The following is a 25,059-nucleotide window of genomic DNA, read 5'->3' as shown; positions in this document are numbered from 1 at the left end:
GTATTCCTCACCCCAATCCTCTTTGAAGAAAAAGAACTTAGTATCACATTTGAGTACCAAAATCTCTACTTTGGTTTTCTAATATACCCAAGAAAGAACAAATAAAGTTCCTTTATCAATACTTCAGTTCCAGGTTATTTAAAAAAAAAAAAAAAAAAAAACACTTAAAAAAATCAGCCTAATTACCTTTTTGTGTAGGTGGTTACAGCACTGTTGACTGATGCGTGAAACAGAATTCTGAAGTACAGGGCAAAACAAGTAGTTAATTATACTGAAATGCATTTACAGCAACTTTAACAGGGCTGTTACCAAGTAGACAGAAATGACACCTCCAATCAGCTAAGCCTTAGTTGCTCACCTTTTGTATTTCTGTAGTTCGGGATGCTCCAAGACAAGTCTTCCTTAATTTTTAGTCGATACCTATGAAATGACTGGCATCAAAAGGACGTGATCACATTTTGTCTAGCATTAGTTTTCACTGTGACAAGCTACTCCATTTAAAAAGACTTTACTCTGCACAACCCTGGCAGACAGCATTCATTACTAGAGCTGAGCAAGTTATGAATAATGTGATTTATTCTGTAATTTTTGGCTCTCTGTTCAAGATACCAAAGCAGATAATACATCTCTATTAATCCTCTTTGGAAATCTTCAGACAAATTCACTCATGTGTTTAGAGCTCACTCAGAACCTCTCGAAAGAAGTTAGGAGCAAATAAGCTCTGTAGGGGTCTTAGCATAGAGGTGAAATCTGTTCGCTGCCTGCATATTTTCTTCTCCATAACTCATTTCATGATCTGCAAAAGTTATCAAAAAGTACACCACATAAGTCATTTCCAGACTGGTCCATCAGAATCCTTAACCAAGTTTCAGGTGAAAATTTAAAGTTTTTATAGAATATCATTTCAGCAGTAAATTTCTTCACAGAAACTTTCATCGGCAGTTGAGAGGGGGAATATAAAAAATGAAATAAAATATTAACTTTCAAATGTGTGCTCCTGTCTAAGTACACCTTCCATGAAGTATTGTAACTAACAAAAAAATGGTACAAAAGTGTCTTTTTGACTGGAGTGTACAAACTGAAACTAATCACAGGTGGACTACGCTCTCAAACACGCTAGGGGTGTGACTGAAACAGAAAGGTAGTCAACCGAAAAGGGAACACCTACAAACCAGGAAACTAGATAAAGAGTGCAAAAGGGGTTAAAAAAGAAAAAAGGCAAAAAACCAAACCCCAAACACACCAAAAACCCACCCCAAACCACCATGCCCCACCACTTATACCGTACTAACAATGAAAATCAGGAACGCTCCCAAGTTCAGCATTAAGTTGAGTAAGAAAGGAACCTGAACAGCACCATGCTTAGTTAAGAGAGCTTGGTCCAGCTCCAGACTCTACCCGGTAACGTACTCACCGAACTTGCTTTCACGTGGAGTGGACAGAAATTTTAGACTCTTAAAAACCCCTCACATATACACTACTTCAGCCAAGGTAGTTATCCCCAGTGTTTGTTTCCTAGATTTGCTACTGTAAGTATTCAGGTCATGCATTGAAGAGAAAAAGGGAAGGGAAGGCTGATGATTTTTTAATCAAACATAACCCACATGTAATATTTAAAAATCAAGACTAAAAGCAGGCATCATTTAATGTATTTTAATAGCAAACTTACAGGAACAGCACAGAAGACAGACAACATTAAAAACATGTACTTGCATGTAGGACAACTCAGTTAGAAAAGTATAGTGAATGGATGGAATCTACTGTATGATAAAAATGCTACAAACACCATTTAGTTGCCATTGATAAGAAATTTACTTGTTTAAAAAAATCCAAATGCTGGCATTGTCCAGAAAAATTTGACAGGTTTATTTATATTTTTATAAAGTTGACTTGTTGAAACTTGTTCACTGAAACATTTTTTTGACCACATTGATGTTTTATGTCCCCTCGTTTATATTAAAAATCCACACACAAATGAAAATGGAAAAAAACTTGCCAATACCCAATTCTGTCCCCTATTTTTCCATTTGCAACCATATACTTAGGTACCTTTTAACCCCATGGAAAAAATATCTAACGTTCATTACTACCAATAACAGGAAGAAGATTTTGCTTCGAGAATGACAAACCCATCTTAGTGAAGTTTAGGCACGCTCTCCACGTATGCGGCGTGCTAGCTGGATATCTTTTGGCATGATTGTGACACGTTTGGCATGGATAGCACACAGGTTGGTATCTTCAAACAGGCCAACCAAGTAGGCTTCACTTGCCTCCTAGTGAAGAAGAAAAGAGCATTTTCAGTCTCTGAGCACTAGGAAAAAAAATAATAATAAATCAAAGTACAATGTAACATGGCATTAAGTTTAGGCTTCTAGCTTTATTACTTGTAAACATCAAAAGTGTTAGATTCTCAAGAAATAAAAGCCTCCATTTGCTTATAAACCACCAAATAATATTCTATGTCAAGGTTGCCTTCTATTGCCATTTGGTGAAGACATCCTCCAGAAGACAACTGAACCAATGTTCTGACAGGACTCTCACAAGATAAGGGGTTATCTTATCAAAAGGTTCGTTTGTTTAGGAACTTCTCTTTTTAAAGACTGGGTTACACTATTTGAATGACTTCTCCGCTGCCTCTTCCAGAGTAAGAGCTATTGAGCACCAAGTGAAATCAGCAGGTGCTAGGGAAAAGAGGAGCGCGTATTCCTTCACACACACACAGTGCGGGAACGCAGCTCCTTCCCACAGGGTACTGAAGGGGTATCTTAATTCAAAAGTCAAAAATTAGCAAGGAAAAATTGTATAGAGAATTATTACATCTAAGACAACTCCTCCTTTGATTCAGGAACTCCTTGACGGGACAGCAGTCTGAGAAGTGCCATCAGACACTTGTCCTACTCCCTATACCTTCTTCCTGCCTAAGCACCCCCGGTCTATTTGGGGCACACAGCACAGCCCCCCACTATCACGGGAGGTTGTCACCTCACACCTGTGAGAATCACAGAGTCAGCACTTGGGAGGGCAAAGGACAAGCCCTGTCCTGGAAAAACTACAAGCCTGACCACAGTGTTTTCTGCTCCTGAACCACTGCAGACAGGATTCTGGGTTGGACAGATGTTCTGTTGGACCTAATCATGCTTCTGGCTCGTGTTAAGTTAGCTGCTTATTAAGCCCAGCCCAGCAACGGTAACCATTTATACATCTTTGGGTTGATACAAAATCCTAACACCTAACAATCTCCTAGGAAGCGTCTCAGCATCCCAGCATCAGGCCAGCATGCAGACCAGGGCACAGCACACAGGAATGATGGGGGTCACTCACAGAAAGGAGGTTGAGGTCCACCTTTCTAGAATACATGCAAGAAAACAGCTTGTGTGAACAACTTCATTACCAGGAACCACAAAATCAACTTACTAAGTTCAAAGTTCCTGTCTAAAAACATAGAGCATTTAATCCAAAGAAAGAAAAATATTTACTACAGCAGATGAGGACTACAGTATTAGTAAGCCATTCCATATCCAGTAGGATATGGCTACAAAAGTTCCCCTAACACAGTTTTGCTAAATCACTACGTGAAAAGTTAAGACACTTCACCAAATAAGCCACGAACAACACGGTACTAAAGGGGTTAAAAGTGGTTTTTTGCAAATACGCAAGCAGAAAGCACTAGGAATAGTACGTGAACAAGTTCTATACCAACAACTCCTTAATGCGAAACCAGCCATCTGAAAATAAGTATTAACTACCAACTAAATTTTAATAAGCAGTTGCTGATAAAAGGATACATAGGTAAACCTCAGGATTTAGGAACTACCACATTCACTCACAGCAGTGAGGACAGAACGACAACTAAAAGCAAAAGCAGCAACTTTGCAAATGCCCGCAGCCACCTTTTGAAGCTAAAAACGTGCTCAAGTTTATAGCATCTTGCACCATATGTTTTAGCCCTTATCAAGTGGGAGTCATTAACCAGAAAGACAATTTTTCCTGGGTATCAGGTATTCTACAGTTGCAGATAGGTTCTGGAACAATCTTTCAACAGCTAAAAGAACAGTAAAGACCTATCTTTAATCAGGAGCGTATTTCTATCACGAGAGGGAAATGTTCCCGTGACGAGGACACAGTCTTGGAGGGGACCTAATTTAGATGCAGGAATTTCATCCTCAATACACTCTAAATAACTTATTTAACTAATATACTAAAAAAAAAATATGCTTAGCATCAACTACATCGTACAAAAGCACTTACTTCCCTAACCACGTTTAGATGCGCCCTACCCAGCTGTTTTTCTTTGAAGAGCATTTCAGGATATCAAGACCTCCATTTGGACGCACTAGAACAAGCTTTATTACGTGACAACACCTTCCTCTCAGACTGCACGGCTTTCAAAAGCAAAGCCTCTACCAAAGCTCGAGGGCAGAGGAAACAGAGTCATGTGAAAAGTGCCTTAATGAGATGCGCTGTTCTGTCAAGTGCAACTACTTGCAGGGTGGGGATATTAAAAAAAAAAAACAAAACCACACCACCCCACAACATAAAAAAAACCCCAAACCAACAATGACAACAAAACCAACAACAAACCCCCCCCCCCCCAACCCATGTTTATAGCCTCTGTAAGGAGCTGCTGACCTGTCACTGCGTTCTTTCAGCCAGCGGTACCCGCGGGGCATCGCCAGATGCGCTGTGAGCAAGGGCAGGCTGGGGGCGGGGGGGGGGGGCAATCCCCCACCTCACTCAGCCCCCTCCCGGGAGGGGCCACGCCCACCGCGGCAGCCCACCAATCAGGCAGAGCTGGGGCTAACCCTAGAAACAGCCCGGCCAATGGGGAGCGGGAGGCGGGACCCTCCCTCACCTGCAATTGTCTCCAGGTTTTTGGGGGGCACTCCCAGCACTGACCCCTGCGCGGGGGGGGGTGTCCTTCCCCCGGGGAACCCCCCCCACCCAGGCTGCCACCCGGACGCAGGGAGGCTCACCTGCAAAGCACCGATGGCAGCGCTCTGGAAGCGCAGATCTGTTTTGAAGTCCTGAGCAATTTCACGCACCAGACGCTGGAAGGGAAGTTTGCGGATCAGAAGTTCGGTAGACTTTTGATAGCGCCTGATTTCACGGAGAGCCACGGTACCCGGCCTTTCAAAATTAAATAATAAATAAATAAAAGAATTAGTATTCAAAATAGACTCTACATCACCTTAAATACACGGGTTCATCATATAACCTAAACTAAGCACTGTACACGTGCTGTTTTCACTAGAAGAGCCCCGGCGTTTCCAATACAAAACCAGTTTCGCTGGCAAAGGGTCGCTGTTTTCTCACCATCGATCTGCGCAAACTTCCACTGGCCTCAACGGGGACACCACGGGCAGGCATGCGAGGCCCTGACTTCACTAAGAGAAGAGGTGGGCAGCGCGCGTTCCCTAACTGATGCTAACAAATCTCAGCGCGGACGTGGCAAACTCCGACGCCGCCACGAGCTCACTGTACCGTCGGTACTCTCCAAGCAATTAGCCTGAGAAGCAAACTCAATTTTAAGGGGAATCTGGCTCTTCTTCCCTGCTGGCGTAAGACACTGAAAATTCACAGAACTAACAGAATTTATATTCTGTATTATATTAGCAGTACAAACTACCCAGCCTATTTCCTTGTGTCAGTTTCAGTGTCAGAACTACAAATTCAGATTAACAACGTACTTGTGGAATTAATACCATGCTTATTTCTGTGGAAACTTTGTATTTTCCAGCTCCAGCTTTATTACCTTTCTCCTGGGCTATTAATTCCACCTCACACCTACAGCAACAGACTTTTTAGATTAAGTTTACTATTTCAAATCTGCTTCTCCTTTCCAATCCACTTTTTCCCCCCCCAAGGAATACGTACGCCTAGCCCAAAATCATCCTCCAAGCTGAAGCATGACCGTTACCATTCTGCACCGAGCAAAGAACTTCCCCGGGTGGAAAAAAAACACCAAAACTAAAAAAACCCAAAAAACCCAACAAACAACCCATCACTATTAGAGGATTGTCAAAAAGATCTACTGCTCATTCGAGCCTATATCCTCCCGTGCACAAACGTCTATATTTGGGACGAGCGAGGCCCCACGCATCCGTGGGCACGCCGCGCCCTCTCGCGGCAGATCGCCTCCCCTGCACGGCCACCGGAACCGAAACAGCGCCGGGGACGGATCAAACCCTACAAGTAAATGAAGATCCGCCGGTAACAATAAACTTCGCGGCGGCACAACCTTGCTGCAGCAGTTAAATAACCAGAAGCAAAAAAAAAAATTTTATATATATATATATATATATATATATATAAAAATAACTAAAATAAAATCGTGGAGTCGCGTTCGCCGTAGGGAAGGTTGTTGATTTTTTTTTAGGCGCCGGTACCGAAACCCCCGGAAAGGGGTTAATGGTAAATACCGGGTCGATGCCCGCGCTGGGGATTTATGCGGTTTTTTCGCGGGGACACACACACACACACACGACGAAACCCGCGCTCCGCCGCGGGGGAGCGGGACCGGCGGGCGGGCACGGAGTGAGCGCGGAGGGGGGAAGCCCCCCCCCGCCCCGCCCCCCCCGGCCACGCGGGGGGGGGGGGGGAGGAGGGAGTTTTGGGGGGGGGCGGTGCGCCCGGTGCCGCCTCTGCGCGGCGCTGCGTACCTGTAGCGGTGCGGCTTCTTCACCCCGCCAGTAGAGGGCGCGCTCTTGCGGGCGGCTTTGGTGGCGAGCTGCTTGCGGGGCGCCTTGCCGCCGGTGGACTTGCGGGCGGTCTGCTTGGTACGGGCCATGCTCCTGCCGACGTCGCTGCCTTACACCTGCCGGGGGGAGGGAGGGAGGGAGAGGGGGAGAGAGGAGGGCCGGCCGCCCCGCTCAGCGCACGCCCCGCCGGCACCTGCCCCCCCACCCAGCAGGCGGGCGGGCGTCCGGCCGTGTCTCCCCTCCGCACCTCCGGCCGGCCCCCGCCCCGCCGCCCCGCGCAAGGCGTCCCTGCCCGTGGCCGCTGAACGGCGGGGCGAGCCGTTAGCCTCGGAGCCCGCGGCCGCCTAACGCCTCCGACCGCCAAAATGATTTAAAAAAAAAAAAGAAATTAAACGTCTGCCGATCGCGGAATATTAAAATACAGGGTTTTTGCCCACGAATTCAATAGCGAGGCTGCGGCGGCTGAAGCCGAGCAAGTCGCCCGCCAAGCAGGCGCGGACAGGCGGCTGTCGCCTCCCCCCGCCGGCTGCCCGTCACCTGCGAAGTGTTTGCAAATATCTGCCCGGCAAACATCGGGGGGCTGGCACCCGACCCGCCGCTTCAACCCGGCGAAAAACCTCCTCCGAAACTGCGGAGCGGGTGAAAGCGGAGAAGCAGCCCCCGCCGGCCCTCCGCCGGGCAGCCCGGCCCTCGCCGCCGCCCGCCTGCGCTCCCGGACCCACCGGCAACGGCAGGCGAATCGGCGTTTATCGTGCGAAAAGGAAAGGGTCCGGATAAAGTGCGAGAAAGCAACAAACTTTTTTTTTTGGGGGGGGGGGGTTGGCTTTTGGGTGCCGTCTTTCTCTTTCTGTGTAACTGCTTCCCCAAAGCCGCCTCGCTCCCAAGCGCCTCTCACAGGCAAACTCATCTCCCAGACCCAGAACAAAATGGAAACAATCACGAAATGCAGCCCTAGTCCTTTTGCAAAGGAGGAAAAAATAAATTGCGAAAAATAACGCCAAAAAATCGCAAGGAACTCCAAACCATGTGGGTGCAGATGAAGGGGGAGGCAGCGGAAAAGTTTGCACTCGAAAACCAAAAAATTGCGTTGGGTTTGGGTCGTTCCTTTGGCGAATTTCTTTCCCTTTTTATTGTTTTTTATGCAATAGGAAAAAAAATATGGTCGGTGACCAGAGAAAAGAGACAAGATGGTGAAGCTGAGCAACAACTGTGGGGAGCAGGGGAAGGAAGGCAGGAGAGTTACCCTGGGCTGGCGAGCGGCTCCTCTTTGCGGCCGCTTCCCAGCCCCGATCCGGGGAATGTCGGGCTGAGGAGGCAGCTAAGGGGCTGGGGAGGCTGCTGGTGGGGGTTTGGAGCGGGGGCGAGGGGAGCAGAGGGGGGCAACGACCGCGCGAAGCGGAGCCGGGGGGTACCCGCGGAGGGAGCCGCTCCGGCTGCGCCGGTAAGGCGGCGCGGGGAAGGGGACCCGAGCTGCCACCGCCTCCCGAGACCCCCCAAAAGTTTGTGGGGAGGGTCGGGGGAGGGCGGCGGGGCGCCGCCGGGGGGTGGCGGGGCGCGGGGGGCGGCGGGCGCGGCGGCAGACTTACCCCGTCCGCTGGGTGAGCGCGGCTGCCGTGCGGGAGGGAGGGCGGGCGGGCGGGCGGGCGCGAGGAGGAGCCGGAGCTGCGACTGCTGCTGCTAGCGGCGGCGGCGGCTCGGAGCACAATTGAAAGATGGCTGACTCGGGAGGGCCGGCCCCCCGCTCGGCCCCGCCCCCGCCCGCCGCGCCCCGCCCAGACCCCGCCCGCCCGCCAATGGAGCACAATGGAGGGAAGGCGCGGCCCCGCCCTCGGCCCCGCCCCCTCCCTCGGCGCCGTGTGTACAAACACAAAAGACACGCCGCGCGCGCGAGGGGGATTCCCTCCCCCGGTCCCCCCGCCTCCCCAGCGGGCCGGGGGCGCGCGAGGCCACGGCGGGGCCAACGGCCGCTCAACGGCACCGGGCGGGGAGCGGAGCGGTGCCCGCGGCCTCCTCTCAGCCGAGCCCGGCGCCCCGGGCCGGCAGCCCTCGCCCTTCCACCCCGCCCGGCCGGCAGCCCCGCAGCCCCCAGCGGGCCGGCGCGTCCGGTCCCTCGCCAGCCGTACCCGCCGGGAGGGCGGCAGGCAGAGCGGGCAGCCTGAAAACAAGCCCCAGGGGAGCGGGGCATGGGGCCGCCAGCACCCGGCTGGGAGGTGAGCCAGCGCTGCACAGGGAGCTAGGCCGAGCTCTTAACCCCCACCAAAGTACAAGGCACCTTGTCATCCCCCAGAGTCCATCTTACTGGTGTCAGGGGTTTGGCTTTGTAAAGAATACCACCATAATTCTCACTGTAAACAGGGCTGTCAGAGCTAACCCGGCAAGGATCTGCTGTGGAAGTGCCATGTTCCTCGTTCCGCAAAATAAGAGCGGGAGAGGACTGCCGGGGTCACTTCCGACTCGGAAACAAACTGCAGACGCAATGGTTCACAGGGAAAATCTGAGGTTTGGGAAGGAAGAGGAGTCTCATTCCCTGTATCAGTGCTGTCATCGCCAATGGATCCCGCCCAGTTGTATCAGCTGCTATGTTCTTTAATGACAAAATTCACTCTTACTTTATTTTCTGTTCACATCAGAAGCCAAACACCCTATGGGAAAGTAAACTCTAATATGACTGAACAGTCACCTGCAATTTTCTTAACTGCATTTCAACTACAGAGTCAAATTCTGTACTCATGTAAAGTGGTGCCACCATCTTGTCTGTCATTGAGGAATAAGAAGGAGCTGTATTTGATTTGCAAAAACTTTATTACGGATGATGATGATGATGCAACGCAGTTCTGTGTAGAGACATCCAAGCCAACTCCAGCAGCAGAAGCAGTTTAGCCATGTGAGCAGAGCAATTCGCTTGGGGCTAATCAAACCCGACAAGGAAAGAGTGTTATCGCGGGCAGAACACCTGGCTAAAATAGATACAGGCTGCTTTGGTACTTGAATAAATGCAACGGGCTGCACTACACAGACTGGTGTAGGCATACCAGACACACACCTCTGACCCTATGGTGAGTTTATGAGAGGTGACTGTCAGGATAGAGAAACCATAAAGGATTTTAGTTATACTTACAGAAGAATTAGTGGAGTAATTTATCTATTGATAGTATTTCATGAGAGAACAGCACCTTATTGGACAGCCAGAAAGAGAACTCAGAGCTGTACGGTATTATACAATGGAGCATTTGCAAATACTCTGAACGCTAAAAGCCGGGCACTGAAATTGGCATAAATTCCCAACATAACGCACGCATCCCATAAAGAGCAGCTGGAAAAGCTAAAAGCCGGCTCTTCCACCAGTTCCCGGCTGCGAGAAGCTGCCCAGGAATTAATAATTATCCCAGTTACCTTTAACTCTGGACACGCTCGGACGCAAAGAGGAAGTAGCCGTGCTTTCACCGGTTACTCCCCACGTCCTTCTCCCGCGGCGAGGAGCTGTCCCCGCCGCACTCACCGGCTGCCGCCCTCCCTGGCTTCCCCGGCGGGACTCGGGCGACGCGGGACCGAGCCCTGAGTTTACCTGCGGCGAACCGGAGCAGGGCAACGCTCTGCCGCGGCCCTCCCCCCCGCCCCGGGGCTGACGCTGACACGCGTGGGTGCCACCTAAACGTGCCCGGCTCGAGCGCCCGGTTTGCTGGCGCGGCGCCGCCATTGGCGGAAGCGCCTTGGAATTCCATGACGTAGCGGCGGGGGGGCGGGGCGCGGGGGCTGTCCCGTCCCCAGTGCTGCGGCTCGGCCCCTTCCCCCGCGGAGAGCCCGGTCCGGCCGTGGAGCCCGGAGCGAAAGCCCCCGTTTTCCTCCGGGAAAGAGGGGACCGAGCAAGCCTGTGTCTCTTCCTCCAGGCCCCCACCGCGGCTGCCCGCCCTACCGCGAGCAGTTCTGACTGATGTAAACCGCAGCACTACGGTGCGCTGTCAACTGCCTGCACCGAAACCGATCAAAAGCCCAGATAAGGAATAACTATTCCAATATTTTCAACTTTTGCACCCTCGTTTCATCCTTGCTGATGAGTGCCATTAAAAACCTGCTTTTCCAGGGCGATGGGAACAGGTCCGACTCCGGGGCAGCCCTTTAAGCTTTGCCACAAATGCTATTTGTGCGCCAACAGGACACTGCAGAAAGAGACTCCAGACGTTCTTCTTTCACTGGCAGCGCTGATAAGCGTTTGCTCCTCCTTTCCGAAGGCCTTTATCTCTGCAGACCACAGGGATCTTCCACCCTTCAGTGTCTGCAAGCGGCCGTGAAGAAATCTAACCTAATGAGATTCCACCGGTTTAACCGACAGTAACATGCCAAGGACTACTGCAGTACTTCATCCTCACCCAGCGTAACCACCGCTGCTGCAAACGTGTCCAGATTGCTACAGGAAATAAGATTAGGATGGAAAACAGCTGGTCCAGATTGGAGCCAAGGAAGATTCAAATGATACTGGATAGAGGAGCATTCAAATCAGAAGTTATCCAACATGGTTTTAGCACCTTTCACAGAAAGTACACAGCCCTCGTTCAGCAAAAAGAGGCAGATTTCCACAGCTCATACTCATTTTGGCTGTTCAAGTGGCACACATTTTCCAAAATACTCTCTTTCACCTTCACCTTTTTTGGGAAACACCCTCTCTGTCTCGCCCAGGAGACTCTGGGCAGAGGAAGGCAGGCAGTTTTCCTGTTAGGCTGGATTAGTTGCAACTCACTGTATCAAGCTGAAAATACTGTTTCAAAATCGTTACTGAAAAAAAGATTTGTTGCTTTGGAGCAAACCCTTTAAGTTCAAGCTTTCCAAATAGCTCCTAGCCAGCTTCAAACGCTGGTATGAGGTGCTGGCTCTGTTGGCCAAAGAGCTAACAGATCAACCCCAGTGACATCACAGACTGCACGAAGATCTACCAACAACTGCAGCAGCTGCTTCCCTTTGCAACAGCACAGATTTCAAGCCCCAGAGCAAAACAGAGGGCAGCAGATGAAGCGTGCCTTTTTTGAGGTTATCCGGACAAAGGAGAATGAGTGAGCCCAGACTATGATTGTTTTTAAGCAACACTGCAGGTATCTTTCAGAAACATTTGAAAAAGGTTTTCCACTACAAAAGACATTCACAGTTTACCACCAAACTCCAAATGGTCTCTGCTCAAAGAAGAAATACTTCTTTCCTACCCCTCCCCCCCCCAAAGCACAAACTAAAAATCCAAATTACTTTGTCTAGTTTCAACTCAACAAATAGAGAAAGGTTCCCTCCTATTACTCAGGGGAAGTTGTGGTTGTTATTCATTTTTATGCAAAAAGCTACTCAGACATTTCAAGTGAGGGAAGGAGTATAAAAGACTAGCTTTATTTATCTACAACACTCACTCGACTCCTACTTCCACGTGTCTCCTCCCAGACCCAATTCTCCCTTCCTGTTCTCTGTCAGCTCCATCTCTCTTCTCTCACTCATTGAACCTCCAGCCACCCTTTGCACTCGAGCTCTGCGTCCTCACTTCTGTTCCCTGTTCCAGCTCCCAGCCTGCCGGCCATTTTATGCTTTTATATTCCCTACACACCCTCCTTGATTCAATATATTTGCTCAGGCAGTTTCATTTTTCACCACCTTTCTCCTTGACCCTATCCCTACCTTTCATCCTCTTGATTTCCACGTCAAACCTCTCCTTAGTTTTTCAGCCAGTCCCAGTCCCATACCTGCTGTGTTTCCTTCTGCAGCTCCCAAGCTGGACAGCCTCTCCTGGCCAATTCCAATCTCCATCCTTAACAGTCCAGTCCAGTGCTGCTTCATCCTCAACCCAGTCCTGGCTGGCCCGTCACCCACGTTCTGGCTGTGGCTGCTGTACAGTTACAACTTCTCCTGGAAATTAAAGTAAAATCTAAGTACAAAACGCTGGCAAGTTTTCAAACTATCTTCTTCTTAAGATGCATGAAATGCAGAATGAAAACATTTGTAACCCTAACTTTGTGTTAACAGTACATGTTGGTGCAGGTTTAAATGTATTCCTAAATAATCATCTACATAAAAGATGAAAATACACTATTCCCAGTGTTTTTACTAGGAAGTTACTAGGGGTAGGAATCATTGGCACTTACGAAGGAAAGTACAGGTCATTTAAAACCTAAAAATAATTTACAATATTTTTCTCTGTGTAAACAGTTTTCTATTCTTGTTTTGAAGTTTTCTATGTCATGAATTTGTACAGCACAGAAGTTATAGTATTGTAACAGCAGCCATTGTAACGCATAGTTCTTTGATACGCCAAATTGCCTACTATACCACACAGTGCACATATCTATCATTTGTATTATTTATACTCTCTGCCAATATAGAGGCAAAAAGTACACCAGCCAAAACTAGCAGCTGTATAGTACCCTTATCTTTCGAGACTGGCACCTACTGGAAATACAGATAAGTTGTGTAATAGTAGTAGACGCTGCTTTTTCCTCCCTTTCATCTGTTTTCATTGGGTCTTTTAATCGTGTATTTTGCCTTTTGCAGTTTTCTGAAATACTTCACATATATTAAGACGTTATGGCCCCACTGTTTAAAGAAAGCTCTTAAACACGTTTACTTATAAAGCACCTCGCAAGCTCCATCGACTTGGAAGATACCTACTCTTAAATCTACACGCATGCTAAAGTTTCTCCCTGAAGATTGATTCCTCAAGGAAAGTCCCCCTGTTTAAATAATAAAGAAGGACTACATGTGCCACATGAAAAAATTCTTGGAATTCCTGGGTTCTTTAGGAAAGCTTAAAAGAGACAGCTACTTTAAAATGCCAAATTGTCATTCCTGTCAAAGGTACTTCTTTTCACACTTTGAGCATCACATATGTGCAAGGGATTCAGAACAATCTATTTTGGAGACAAACTGCATTTTTCTAATGTCTCATAACCCAAGAGCAGTAAATCTGTTTTGGTTTTGTTTTTTCCCTCCAACCTTTTCTTTTTTTTTAATTTACACTGTTTTAATGAAAAGTTTCTCCCAAAAGGAATTTCAAGGACGAAGTTCTAAGAGAGTGAAAATAAGCTTTCAATAGCACAGAGAAGAAGATTCAGGACTCCCGGATTTTGCTTCTCTTTTTGGATTATCACTAATTTTTAGGAGGCTTGATGAGTTTGACTCAGCCTCTACCTTTGTGGTTCCTCTCCTACAAAGATCTACCAAGCGCCTGGTTTCACTGAGCACATGACTGCCTTTACATATGGACTCCTGTCTCTAATTCCCTGTGTATCATCCAGGATTCTCTTATTATAATCTCAGTTGTACTGCCTATTATTAACATACATGCACTGCTAGAACTCATCTCTCATCCTTCTAATGAGGTCGTACAGAACATCAAAGAGTAAATAACATTACATAAAATAGCGCTAATTCTTTCTTTGCCACGGTCTAGTGAGTTTCTTCTGGTGGAAAGAGTGCCACACAAAAAACCTTGAAGAGCATTCTATAATGATATCCCAAAGATCCACTCCTTTTTCTGTCTTGTTTGCTTATTTGTTTATAACAGCCTTTTAAATGTTTAATATTTTAATATCCTTTTTATTAAAAAAAACCTAAAGTCTATTGCATTTTAAAGACTGGAAGTATCTTTAATTGCCTGATACACAGCTAAGAACAGTTCAGGTACCTAAGATGCATTGTAGCTGTAACCATAGTCTCCACTTTTTCTTATCAGCTTTGAAGGGCTTTTATACAACAGTTCACTTTCTTAAGGTGGAAACAGGATTTGAAATATTAGACCAAAAAAAGCAGCGTTCCTATTATACTGACACTATAAAAATCCTAAACAGAAACATAGGTAGCCATACTCTATTTTATATTATGTTTTCATTTTGTATGACTCGTGCTTAATATTGGGTAATTATATTCTCATTTGTTTCAGTGTGTGGGATGATAAATACAATAACAATAAAAATAGCACTACATGTTTACACAGTCACAGACCTCCTCTTCTCAAGAGAACTTCAGGTTCTGATTGACTTCTCTAAGCTTGTGCCTTTTCTTCTTCCATTTCTCAGGACAGCAGTATGCTATTTTTCTTAAGCAGATGCTATCAGTTTGGAGTGCATTAAAGGGTTAACTGAAACAGAAACTGAGTCCTAGTACTAGATAGGGAATAGGGTACAATGATAATTGTGAGGTTATTGTACAGCCTTGCCAAAGACTAGAAATTTTATGACACAGCAAGGATTATCTGTGATTTTTAGATAAAATATGATCAAATGTCATAACATATTTCAGAGATGTGCTGTGAAATTTAATTATAAAAATATGTCTAAGGCATTGGGTGAAAGGACTGGTGGACAAGTAAAAAGAAAATAGAGTTTATTCTCTGTAATGATAATACAAGATTTTGAAATTTACCTGCTTGAGTTAGTTTGCATTGACAGACAGATTTCAAGTGGGCTTTTGCAAGATTTTCTGCAGTATAGGGAAGAGCAATCGTTCTGGGGAGTATTTCTTCCTAAAGTTACAGTATGATAGAATTATTAAACTCATTTTAGCTCTCCTGGTTGTTCACACATGACTAAGTTATCAGAACAAACTTTTCCATCTTTTTGAAGCATTGTATTGTACTGTGGAAGGAACTGGATAGCCCGAGGGCTTCGTCCTAATGGAGACTACTGTAAAATCTTTTATTTCCTAGTACTTCTGTGTTGATAGATTCATTAAAGCTGCCAAGGAGAAACAACCAGCACAAGCTCTAATTGGTTCCCAAATAAGATCCCTACTACTTCAGTGATTTACTCAGAGCTCCTGTTGTAGAAGAATTTCAGCAAGCTGATTTGCCCCAAGACTCACAAACACTGGAAAATAAACCCCTGCAGGCTTGCATTAGGGAGAGAAAAAAAAAGGCTAACTGTTTTCCACCACCCATTAGGCTCACATTGGCCTCATTTTGCAGCGCTGTTCTTGTAAAGGATGTCTTTTTATGCACTGATGCAGTATCTAGCCCATGCTGACACTGCCTTGAAAGGCTCTATGAGCTACTATACTTGACAGAACTAAAAGAGTAATATTATTTATTTCATTTCTTTGCTCATTGGGGTAATCTCATGAGATATGAATCTCTTCTTCATGAGGGCCCTGGGGATAGCAGTCAGACTGAAACTCAGCCGTACTTTAGTACAATGCAAACAGCATGGACCACTGTACTCAGGCTCCAACAGCAAACAGCAGACCAAAATATCATGTATGATGCCCAATATCATAATTTATTTGGAACAATATTCTGTAGGCTGGTTATTTTCAAAATAGATCTGCATCTTCCTTGTAAAAGCACACGGGTAAGATTGTCTTGAAATGGCATTGATGCTTCGGAAGCCTCCTTTGTGAAAGTCAGCTGAAGAAGGGTCTCAGGAATGAAAATAGTATTCTGAGGTCTGACCCTAACACAGCTGTGAAGTATTCTGCCATAGCCCATCTTTCTTAACAAGTACTCCCAAATCTCAAAACCCACTTTCTGGAGAACTAGTCTCCTGAGAGACAGCAGAAAAGGGAAAGAGAAGATGGAGTGGCAGACAGTATATTTTAAAGCAACAGCAAAGAACATCAAGTTCTTTTCAGTCTTATGAGACTGCAGAGGTTTTTAAAGAAATGAAAGCTTCTTATTTTCCCAACATTCTTTGTAAGTCACACATTCAGTAGACTATACTTTACTGTACCACATTTTTAGATCATATTTCTTCATTTCTCCTCCTCCTCAAATTTGCATCTCATAAGGCATCTCAATGTGAAAGCTGCAGTTGCTGTTAAGAATAGTGCTTAATATTACTGCTGCTCATTAGTTTCTAAGCATTAGAAACTAATGTAACACAATTCACGTTCAAACCTTCTAAGGAATAACTAATTTGCCCTGACTACTCATTGTTGAGTATCTACAATCCCAGCTGAGAATAAAAGGATTCACAGGTATTTACCACTTCTGAAAATCAGGCCTAGTATGCTTTTGACTACATACCCAAATGTGGGCATCCCAATTAGAGGCTATTTTCAAAAAATCCTTCAAAAATACACATATACTTGCTTTCACATCACGGAGACGACGACGTTAGAGCCAGAATTAGAAGTTCCCGGCTCCCAAACACGCTCTGACCACACATCTGTGATAGAGAAGGGAACCGGAAGCAAGGGTGCAAAAGAACGATGTGGAAATAGGTAGTTCCTTTTGATCAAACTGTGCCTGCCAAGCCTCGCTCTCTTTGTGGGTACTGCAGAGCCACTTTCATGGGGCCCAGTGCTTTAAAGGAGTCCAGTGATCCTTGGTGTATGGGAAGAATTTGCCAGACAGCACCAGTTCTTCATATATGACTTGTATGTCTTAGTGAGTTGCTGGCAAAATTCCCTCTTCAGTTTTACAGTGGGTTTGGGGAGTTTTAGTAAAAGCCCCAAATCCCTGCAGACAGGTGATAACATCAAAATCTCATCTTTTGTTTTGGAATTCTAAAGAAAGTGTCAGGCAGTTGTGCTTGTAGAGACAAGCTTGATCCCCTAGCAGCTCAAAACCCACCAAAACAAACAAACAAGCAGCAGAAGGTAAATGAGAATGCACAAATTTAGCATGTGCTAACATTGCATGATTCTGGCAAATCTGATGTTCCGTGGGGACTTGCTACAATTTTTGCATGCTAAGTCCTGGCACTACTACTTGAAGTGTACCAGTGGTGTGAAAATACAAGCCACAATCTAGGCAACTAAAGTGGAGAACATCAGCTGGGTTTAACACGGACTGCAGAGCACGGATCTCAAGAAAGGGGCAGAGAAGCAGCACCACTTGAAACCTCAACAACAAAGAATACAGGAGAGGTTGCCAGCCAGTTTCCCCTGGGCTACAAGGTTTTCAAGCACAGCTCCCATGCTGGCACTCTGTCCCACATCCAACAGAGAGGCTGTGCTTATGTAGGATAAATCCCCACTGTGAGAGGAAGTATTTATCAGATGCTACTGAAGTCGACATTACACACTTCATTACATCTTGAAGTTACACCCTTCAGCCTAGTCCTGACCCACAATGGACAGCTAGCATTCCTGGGAGCCACTGTCATTTCCCACCTGCCAAAAGCACACAGCGCCCTTCTCCCTTGGCTCACTGAAGAACGAAGGTGGCTGTCTGGCAGTCCTAAATTTTGGTATGTGGCTCAGAGGGTCAGGAAGATTGGCCACACCACATCTGCAATATTTAAGATTCTTGGTTATGAGAACCACAAGATGACTTCTAGAGCCTTTACGGGTAAAGGGCTGCCCGCACAAACCACACAGTGAACACACTTGGGTGCCATGCCCAGTTCTGCGGACGTGAGACATGGTTCAAGTGGCATGAAGGCTTCTCCTGACAAATCGTTCCTCTAACTTCCTGCTACAAAAGAACAACAGGGAGGAAAAAAAAAAAACCCAAACCAAAACCTAGCATCAACAAGATTTTTCCAACTGTGACTTTCACACACTAGCAAGACTTCTTCATAGCCCTGCTTTGAGAAAAAAAAAGCAATCTGATATATTCTGACACCAACACCACTTCTAGGCCAGAGCCCAAGTCAGACAGGAACACGAAGGAACAAATGCACAGCTGTATCACTGTCATGTTGCTAATATTCAAATATAACCATGTGAGGACATGATTTTTCCAGGCCTCACATACTTATGACTTAAAGATCCTCAAGGGGCATAGTATGCTGTCTTACAAATTCCTCATACATGACACATAATTACCTCTATTTTGGAAAGGATTAGAAGAAACACTGGAAGGGAGTCCAAAATACGACAGTGACATGCCTTAAACACCATACTAACAATTTAATTTCAATTGCACGGGTGTGAAAAGATGTTGTATAAACAAAATGGCAAACCATTGCAATATCGAGCCAACAAGAAGCTACACACATGTGTAGTGTTATAAAGTCAGTATTCACCAGCTTGAGGTTCCTGTATAAAACAAACAAACAAAAAAATCCATTTTCCCCTAAACATGATTTCTATGGTTTCTTTTAAAGAGAAATCCCTGCATCCATTATTATTCATGGTCCTCTTTAGGGTCCTCTTTAAGGGAGAACATTCTCTACACAAGGAGATAAACATTACAAGAATGTTGTCTGAATGTAAGCGGGGCTTATAATGATCCAGTCAAAAAGAAGCCATGTCAAACTCAGCACCCAAAGAATGAGGCCTCTCTACATTACAGACTCGATCCTTCACTTCAGACATTTCTCCCTCAAGTCAACAGAGCTTTGAAAATTTACACAAGCTGAGGATCTGACTCAGAACATTTTATCAAGGGACAAACGAATCAGTGACATGATCTGCTTTAAACAGGATTTACGAACACCCACGACGTGCCACAGACTGCTAACCACGTGTTATCTCTGCTGAACGTAACCCAAAATGAGGGTTTACCTGCTTGAGGCACTCTGCTTTAAACTTCTGTCTTTTTAGACCTCTCCTGTGTGCTCTCCCTTTTGTTGCTGTCCTCCTTTTCTCCTTCAGTTTCTTTGTAGAATCTCCCCAGGTAAACTGAAAGCAAGCAGATGAGGGTGGGGTAATGTAATTTGGGAGCTCCTCCCAACTACTGGAAATGCAACTTCAGTTTTAGCAAGGAACATTTCCAAATCAACTTGCATGTCAGGTGAAAAATAAAAGAGGATACCTGATTATTTTTTTTTTCCCTTCAGCTGATCATTTCAAGAAGAGTATAACTTACTTTGGTCTAGGAGCTTCAGACTATTGCAAACAGTGTCACAATTGTATGAAAAGCTCACATTACAAAGGCATGTTCACCCTCTGCTGTTTCTTAAAAACTTTAAGGCATAGGGGTCTGACAGATAATATCTACCACCTACATAATACACATCTTGTACTGTATGCTCACTCTTAGCTTTGGATTTTTGCGAAGTTGCCAAACATTCAGATGCCAATGAGGGAACTAGAATCCAGTCCTTACACAGAGATTAAGTAATTCAGCACAGTGTCTCTGCAAGCTATAATTAAAAGCAGTTAGCTTCATTACAGGGAGAGCAAAAGTAAAGAGGCAGAGACCTATTTTTGGTATTGTTTTCCTATAAAATATACTATACACTACAACTAACCCATTCACCGCTCTCCAGCTGTATTCAGTTAAAATTAATCAGAAAAGTGCAGGACATAGCTGATGCTATTAGGGATGTACATGTGAAAGGAGCTTATATCTAAGCACTAAGGCTTGCAAATCAAAGGAGACACAAGGTTAGGGAAATCTTAGAATCTGAAGTATTAACTTCTACAGTATTACCTGGTCATCTAATTAGCCAATTCATCTCAAATGATTGCTGCCAAATTTTAAATTATTATTAACACTAACAAGGTTGGCTGTGTTGATGATACAGCAAAACAAAAAGGGATTTTAATTTCTCAAGTTCAATACATATATATATGTGCAGCGCAGTACATGTTCCTTCCCTGAAAGGACTCACAGTTTAAACATCCTTGAATAGGATGGAGACAAAGATATTAAGTACAACAAAGGGACTAATGTGAGGGCAAAAACAGTTTTACAGCTATTTTTAAATCTTGATTATGTCTAAGTATCTGCATTATTGCCGACTGTGGGCTATAATAAAATAAGTGTATAAAATACAGTTATTCACTAGAGACTTGTTAGGAGATTGATATCTAGGCATTCACTGTGAGACAATAAGTATATTTAACAGGAACCATTGTATTAATACAAAGGTAATATAAGTAATGTAACATTTGTATTTCTCCCCCACCTGCTCCCAACCCAGTATCAGGTATCTTAACACTGTCTCTACCCATTGCGCTCATGACACAGAAGCTGAAGCAGATGACTATTGACATTTGGCAGGAAGCTGCACTTGCAAATATCAACTTAGATTCATTACGGTTAATTACATTTTTGTAAAATGGTATGATGTCATAGTATCTGAAGTAAAAAAAGTTCCCTCGTATCATACAGCATCTTCATTATTGTCCTGAGAATACGCACACAAAGGTTTCTTTTCATCCTATCCTGATCCTCTGTGCAAACATAATATGAAAAGGTGTAACACATTGAAGTCTTGCAAATCTATTATCTGCAACTTGCATTTTGGGATACCATTAAACTGTAAAAGAAAATATATCCAGATGAGCCAGTCTCCATATATATGATAGCATGTGACCAACTGTCTACCAGACAGAAAACCCACTCTTAAAAGACATGTTTTCAAATTCTTGAAGTGGCTTCAGTGGACAAAATTTACCTTTATTAATATCTCCGTGCACTTACAATATTCTAAAAGGAACATACACATCTGTTTCATATTTTAAGTGATATCTTTCATCCTTTCTCTCTCTCCTATGTCTAGGAACACTTTTAGAAGTGAGAAACATTGAATTCCTATCAGAGCAACTTTTGATCCATCCTTTGTTAATCTGGGTACCTTGTGAACGACTAGTTTTGTGTTCTTCACTCCCAGAGGCATCTTTCATGTGCAGATTAGAAGTTAAGGGCCAATGAGCACCTTACACCTTCTCTCAGTACAGTCTTGCATAACATGATCTTGGTCTTGACAGACCGTTACTAAGCACTATAAAGCACTGCTACTACTATTAAAATGGAATATGCTGGAGGAAACAATAAGGATGAATGAATGAATAGCAGCATTATGACAGTTACACATCAGATGGTTCCAGATAGAGATATTGTAAAAACCCTGCTCCACGTTAAATCGAGTAATAGATTTTAGGCAGAAAATAGTCTACTACACTGCATATTATAGGCCACAGAGCCACACCCAATAGCTCAGACATCACATACACGGATATCAGAATGAAATAAGAAAAGGATGGGTAGTCTCATCTCTTAAATTATGTCAAGATGGCAGGAAGTTTTAAATTCCAGTCTTGGTCCTTCCACTGACTTGAGAAGGTAGCATAACCAGTTTGCCTGAGTGTCACTATTTAAAAAGTCAGAGTACTTACTTATCCCAGAAGGATACTGTCAGGTTTAATTAATTATGTCTGTAAAATCCTTTCTAAATGAAAAGTGGCAAGCATGATTTATTAATTAAGTCTGAAACACCACTGCAGAATCAGAGACTGATCATTGTTTTATCAAGAGAATAACATTTTAATAAAATACATTTCAAATGGGAAATTATAATAACAGCCTTTTTGACTTATTTAGACTTTTCTTTGTGAGGAGCAAGGCAATAGACTTTTGATGAATTCTAGGAATAGAAGCCTAATGAAGAACAAGAGATACAGGAACACTCGCCCACTGACATTAATGTGGCACTAGCTAAACGGCATTGCATAAATCATGAGAATGGGGACTATATACCTAGCACTGCTGTAGGGCCAAGCTGGAAGAAAACTACTCCTCTGCCTATTAGATATCACTTGCTTGTAGTCTGACTACGCGCAAGGATCCGTGCAAGTCACCTAATACGATACAGCCACCCAGAACCACAGAGAGCATGGAATGAACAGCCCAAAACTACCTGTAAGGTGGCAATGTATGGTGTATGACTCCACTGCCATCGGCTCTCATGCTCACAGGTGTATGACAGCTCTAGCACGCATCTGCAGGCAGAATCCAGGTGTCAGAGTTATGGATGACAGCTGTCATTGATGCACACCTTCTCTTGGGGTGCAGTGGGCCCTCATTTTCGGTCCTCTTTTCCCTCCAATGGCAGCTGTCTTAGCTAAGCTTCTCCTCACTGGGAAATTATAATTCAGGCGATGCTCAGTAGGGCCAGGAATTCATCAGCACAGATATAAGAGTAGTTCAAAACATTCAGAGAAGACGTGAATCAAACAAGTGATGAATTACATTGATTCAGCACATCCACTGGACAGTCCTGTGGCCCAACTCTTTCCTGGACAACTCCGCCTATTTGGCCCGTACTGACAAGCTCCACGCCCTCAGCGCCAATAGCCAGAGTTTCAGAGGAGGAAATGAATCATGCCCTCGGAATGCAACTGAAATCCCACAGATCTAAGAAAATACTTATTCATCTGCATATGTATATGTGCACACCTCATATATTGCCAATTAAATTTCAATCAGATACTGCATATGAATAAAAATACCCCCAAATCTAGTGGAATTCAACATTAGGTGGCATTCCAAAGATACAGCATATGATTATAAATGAAACAATCAGTACTGATTTTGGGCCTGCTCCAGCACAAAACCTACACAGACATCAGGTTGGAATGGTCGCACTGTGGCAGCATGACACATAATTCAGAAATATCAACTTGTTCTAGAAAGTAAAGACAGCAAGGGATTGCCTAGGCTGGGTCAAAATGCATCGCGAAAATATTTTAGCTAAAATTAATATAGTGTAAGAAAGGGTGGGGGAAGTTTGATTTGTGAGCTGGCCAAGACAAGCCCATGAGGAGATCTGCTTAATTAAATTATTACTAATTTGTTTACATTTGTGTGTGAAGTTCCCACTTCTGGGTCACGTCACATCACCTCTCTGCCTCTTTGTTTCCCAGCTTCCTCCTTTTTACCACAGAGACTTCAGACAGTCAGGGATGAGAGCTACCTATCCATGCTCACACAGGTCCGGCCAAAGAGCACGGCTCTTCCGCGAGCAAAAAGGGTGGGACAGCTACAGCACCAAACTTTCCGGAACAGCCAAGCAGCTCAGACATAGACCTCATCTTTTTAAAGCAGTGTTGATGCTTAAGGCCTGAATTTAGCTGCAGGCTCTGACATTAAGTTCCTATCTCATTTGCTAACAGGGGATTTTCAGTGTGCCAGGTGCCCCCTTAGCAGGGTAGCCCCCCTCTGGGGGGGGTCAGAGCTGAAGTGCGCAGATTATACCATAAGCAACAATCCTTGCCCATGCTGCTACTAAACAAAAAACACTGCAGGTAATGTCATTGTTTGGAAATGAAAATAAGGTGACAGGTGTATTGTGCCGCAGATCGCGGGGCAGCCCAACCATGTCTTTGCTAGTGTTTGCAACAGTTCCCACCAGAGACAGCTGGGAGCGACCTACCTTCAAATATCCTCTAGCTGGACAGTTACGATGAAGATGCGGAGGAGGTTTGAAGCCATCAATGAACGTAATAGTTACACTGCCTGGATCGCCATCGTACCTCTGTACGCGTCCTTTCCTGGAGATAGAGGTGTGTGTTTTCTTTTAACCATTTCTTCAGTCTTCTGCTTATGGGTAGTTCCTACATGTCATGAAGAGCTGTGTGGCCTCCTGCTCAACTTTCACCCTGATTTAAAAACATTTTATGTCACTATGTAACCAAATCTAGCCCAAATATCAGAGTTCAGGGCCTCTTCCCATCCACATGCTAAAATGCATGTAGCAGGACAAAGTAGCCATAGGGACAGAGTCCATCATCCTGCAAGTCCTCACATGAAATTTGCACCATATTTGATTGGACAATTAACAGCTGCACATTTTCATTACAGTTCTTACACTTGCAGTGCTTTTCAATGGCAGCATTGCCCCTTCCCAGCTGCCTGAGGCGATATGAGTATTTATTTCCATTCTCATGCTGCTGCTGCCACCACTACTAAAACAGCAGAGCAGACAAGCATGTTTGGAGCCATAGTCCATTTCGCCTGCTGTTACATCCTCGCAGAGTTGATGTGACAGGCTGTAAAAACCCTTTACAACCTGGTAGGCTGCACATAGCGGCCTGAATTAGAATGATAGGGCTCTCTGGTGTAGAAAAGGTAAAGCACAGAAACTGCTTTCCAGGATGGCTTCTGGTATCACTCCCGCTGGCACACAGGGACATTTCTCCAAGCAGCACACTCCACACGAACAGTGCTCAGGGCCATTTCCTAAAACAAGATACGAGGACACCGTGTGTAAGATTCTGTACGGTACGATCAGACCTATTCCCTCACAGGCAAGGGCACCATGCTCCAGTGTTTTAATTCCCAAAGACTGACCGCTAAAAATACCTGGATTCTCAGTTAACCTTACATGTCAAAAAAATGATAAATTACGTGACTGAAACATCAGATCGACTCCAAAATATCCAAAATACAGGTTGCCTTAAGCCCAGTTTGAACCTCCAGCACTTAAAAAAAAAAAAAACAAACCACAAAACAAACAGAAACCCAGCAACTAAGAAACCTTTTAAAACTCCGGCAAAAGGAAAAATAGTTAACAGCAATTAGCAGCCCAGTCAAACCACCCGAGGAGAGAGGCAGAGACCTCACACGCACCGCCAAACCTCAGGGAGCCCCAGAGAAGGGCCGAGAGCCGCCGGGGCGGGAGCGGGGCTGAGGGAAGGAGGCGGGGGGGGAAGCCGCGGGGTCCCCCGCGGCTTCCCCCCCCGCCTCCTTCCCTCAGCCCCGCTCCCGCCCCGGCGGCCGGCC

The 25,059-nt window shown here is 45.2% G+C and overlaps 1 protein-coding gene across 2 annotated transcripts; it reads right to left on the bottom strand.

The window, feature by feature from the left end:
• Positions 1–1,638: 1,638 nt before the first annotated feature.
• Positions 1,639–24,482, bottom strand: LOC129204153 (histone H3.3A). Of its 2 annotated transcripts, XM_054819569.1 has the most exons (6): positions 23,711–24,482; positions 22,196–22,277; positions 12,413–12,575; positions 6,660–6,814; positions 4,974–5,127; positions 1,639–2,273 (listed from the first exon to the last, which is right to left on the bottom strand). In XM_054819569.1, exons 4-6 carry the CDS (start codon positions 6,785–6,787, stop codon positions 2,145–2,147), a joined length of 411 nt encoding a protein of 136 aa, XP_054675544.1. In that variant the 5' UTR covers positions 6,788–6,814; positions 12,413–12,575; positions 22,196–22,277; positions 23,711–24,482; the 3' UTR covers positions 1,639–2,144. The 2 variants fall into 2 exon arrangements, with proteins under 2 accessions (XP_054675544.1, XP_054675543.1); XM_054819568.1 differs by lacking the exons at positions 12,413–12,575; positions 22,196–22,277; positions 23,711–24,482 and adding an exon at positions 8,285–8,391.
• Between the last annotated feature and the right edge of the window lie 577 nt (positions 24,483–25,059).

This window comes from Grus americana, chromosome 3, assembly GCF_028858705.1.
Source record: "Grus americana isolate bGruAme1 chromosome 3, bGruAme1.mat, whole genome shotgun sequence".
Classification (NCBI taxonomy): Eukaryota; Metazoa; Chordata; class Aves; order Gruiformes; family Gruidae; genus Grus; species Grus americana.
This window is presented reverse-complemented; position numbering and strand designations above follow the sequence as displayed.

Coding starts and splice junctions, on each gene's coding strand:
- LOC129204153 (XM_054819569.1), bottom strand. CDS start 6,787: ATGGCCCGTACCAAGCAGACCGCCCGCAAGTCCACCGGCGGCAAGGCG. Junction 5,128..6,659: donor AAGAAGCCGCACCGCTACAG/GTACGCAGCGCC, acceptor TAATTTTGAAAG/GCCGGGTACCGTGGCTCTCC. Junction 2,274..4,973: donor CTGCCATCGGTGCTTTGCAG/GTGAGCCTCCCT, acceptor CTTCTTCACTAG/GAGGCAAGTGAAGCCTACTT.